Source organism: Spinacia oleracea, chromosome 2 (assembly GCF_020520425.1).
Source record: "Spinacia oleracea cultivar Varoflay chromosome 2, BTI_SOV_V1, whole genome shotgun sequence".
Taxonomy (NCBI): domain Eukaryota; kingdom Viridiplantae; phylum Streptophyta; class Magnoliopsida; order Caryophyllales; family Amaranthaceae; genus Spinacia; species Spinacia oleracea.
In genome coordinates this window covers 44,730,143-44,732,654 of record NC_079488.1, presented here as the reverse complement: position 1 = coordinate 44,732,654, position 2,512 = coordinate 44,730,143, and the positions used below count along the sequence as shown (strand labels likewise).

The 2,512-nt window shown below is 48.7% G+C and overlaps 1 protein-coding gene across 1 annotated transcript; it reads right to left on the bottom strand.

Moving 5' to 3' along the window:
* Window positions 1-1,627: 1,627 nt before the first annotated feature.
* LOC130466909 (uncharacterized) lies at window positions 1,628-2,160 on the bottom strand. The gene is made up of 2 exons (XM_056835473.1): window positions 1,852-2,160; window positions 1,628-1,769 (listed from the first exon to the last, which is right to left on the bottom strand). Exons 1-2 carry the CDS (start codon window positions 2,095-2,097, stop codon window positions 1,641-1,643), a joined length of 375 nt encoding a protein of 124 aa, XP_056691451.1. The 5' UTR covers window positions 2,098-2,160; the 3' UTR covers window positions 1,628-1,640.
* Between the last annotated feature and the right edge of the window lie 352 nt (window positions 2,161-2,512).

Sequence of the window (2,512 nt, the reverse complement as noted above, 5' to 3'; positions counted from 1 at the left end):
AAGAAGGCGATTTGGTATTAAAAGAAGTCCGCGCACCTACTACGGACCTTGAGGAAAATTCCGGCCTAACTGGACAGATCAATATTTTGTAAAGACCATCCTACCTGGCGGAGCAGTCCAACTAGCTGACATAGATGGAGCGGAATTCGCTAACCTCACGAACTTAGACCAATTGAAAAAGTACTATATTTAATAAAATCCAGTCCGGAGTTAAGGCATCTAATAAAACACATTAAAACTCATAAGCAAACATTCTGCGCATTACTCTAAACAAACGGCATAACACTCGATAAAGTAGAAAAAGCGAAGGACAAAACTTCAACGCCCAGGACTGGGCGCTGTTATTTCTAACGCCCAGGACTGGGCGCTGTTATTTCTAACGCCCAGGCCTGGGCGCCGATATTTCCTTCGCCCTAAACCGGGCTTTGTTCTCTCTTGCCACCTACCCTCCCGCATCTACAAAGTGTTCGTACTCCTTTTTTCTAACCCTCAAAAGAACCACGAACACTTGGGGGGGAAGCAGACGAGTAATGAACACCCTTTCAAAAAAGTTTTTTTTCAAAAAGCTAGAACTACGCGCGACCTGATTCTGACAAGATACGTAGGCAATCCTTCTCAAGTATTCGGTCCAATAAAAAATTATAAAATAATAAAGTCATGCAACGCATCAAGAAGAAAAGATATCGCAAAGGGCACTCCACCCTAACCCATGCACGGGCAAGACCAAATAAAATGAAAAAGCCACAAGAGTCTCCAGGAAAAAGCCCAACAAAGGAGTATGACACGAGTCGGCAAAAAACAAAAATAGTGAACATGCATATGTAATACCCCAAGTAGTCGGTTAGTCTAAAAATATATGTGCACTCTTATATGAACTCATTATTTTTACGAAAGTCTTTTCCTTTTAAAAATTCGTCGCTAATATTGCTAAAATATGTTAAAACAAAGCCCACGGAAGGCTCAAAACATTCTTGCACCAAAAATCGCAAAAAAATATATATATATACATGCGGAACACAAGAATGAATGTGTATAAAACAGGAGGTAAGCCTAAGACTCGTCATCGGCTCCATGTCTCCAAGCCTCGCCGGTTCATCCACTTCACTCCCCGTAGTATGAGGGACCCCAGCCAGAGTCACCCCAAAAATGGGGTTGTGACTGCAACTCGGGGCTAGGCTCTCGGGCCACCGACACGGAACGCCGCCTACGCTCCGACTCGGACCTCTCCCCGGAAGAACTCACCCCCGCATCAGAACGGCGATGCCGTAGGGGCGAGTGTTGTGCTCTCTCTCTCTCGCGAAGACCGTGTCCCCCGCCCGAGGGACCCGCGTCGTCGGCCCCAGCACGCCCAGTAGCCGTCTGCAAAAAGGGACAAAAAAAGAAAGAGAGTGAATAACCGAAAGCCAAACCAAAGGTACAGATCAAAAGAAAAAGAGAGGGCACATTACCCGAGTAGAGTGGGGGCTCCTACAAGAAAGTACAGACCGAGCTCGAACCAACGCGGACTTCAACCGGTTGATCACCCCCACCATCGCATTGGCCGTACGGGCCGGAACCTAAAACAAGAATGTCAGTAAAAGAAGAAAGAAAAAATATAAAGAAGAGTACACAAATGAAAGGTGCATACCGCCTCTACTCCCTCAGGGAGCGGAGCATGGAAAACCCGGTCTTCCGGGAAAGTCTCCACAATCTCGGATCCACTTTCTCCGGTATACGAGATCCGAGCATCGGGAAGCACCCATCCCCCCCAACAAAGGGTCAGGACCCTCCTGCACAAAACACAGTAGGCATAAACACATGGGCACGAACATGAAAACACTAAAATCAATACAAAGAGAGGAGGCAACTTACAGCGCCAGGCTCCGGGAGACGAAGAGAATCCTGGATAAACTGGTAATAGCTAGCTCCCTCTATCACCAACTCTGTCGCCGGCACACTAGTCCTCGAGTGGACCCTCCACGACTCGCCTATCGAGCGAGTAGACAGCATGGTCGCAGGCGGAGGCCTGGGCACCGAAAAAACCCCGACCGTCTGCATACGTACCCGCTCTCCCAGGTACCAGACAGGGTCCCAGCGGCCAACGAACAAGACCCGCATCTGGCTCAGGGCATAACTCTCCCTGACCGAAGCATGGGTACCCCTAAAAGAGAGCCATGGGGTCCAAACCACCTGTTTTCGTACAAAACGCAGTCAGATCTCGCACATGAAAAGAATGACGAAATACGAGATAGAGGATAAGATTCTGTACATACTCAGGGTTCCCGTCCCGGATAAGATCCCACACGGTATCGGGCGGCGGACGCACTGTCAGCTTCTTCTTCCAACCCCAACGGCGACCGGCAGGGAACTCCAAAGGCCTCTGCCCCTTTCGGGGAGCCAGCCAAGGTAGGTGCTCAAAGGCCCACAGCTGCAAAAGAAAAGGATAATAAAGCGTTAAAAAAAAAGAGGCCGGGTAAAAGCGAGAAAAACAAAAGAAAGTCTAGGCACATACCTCGATCAAACGCGGCACTCC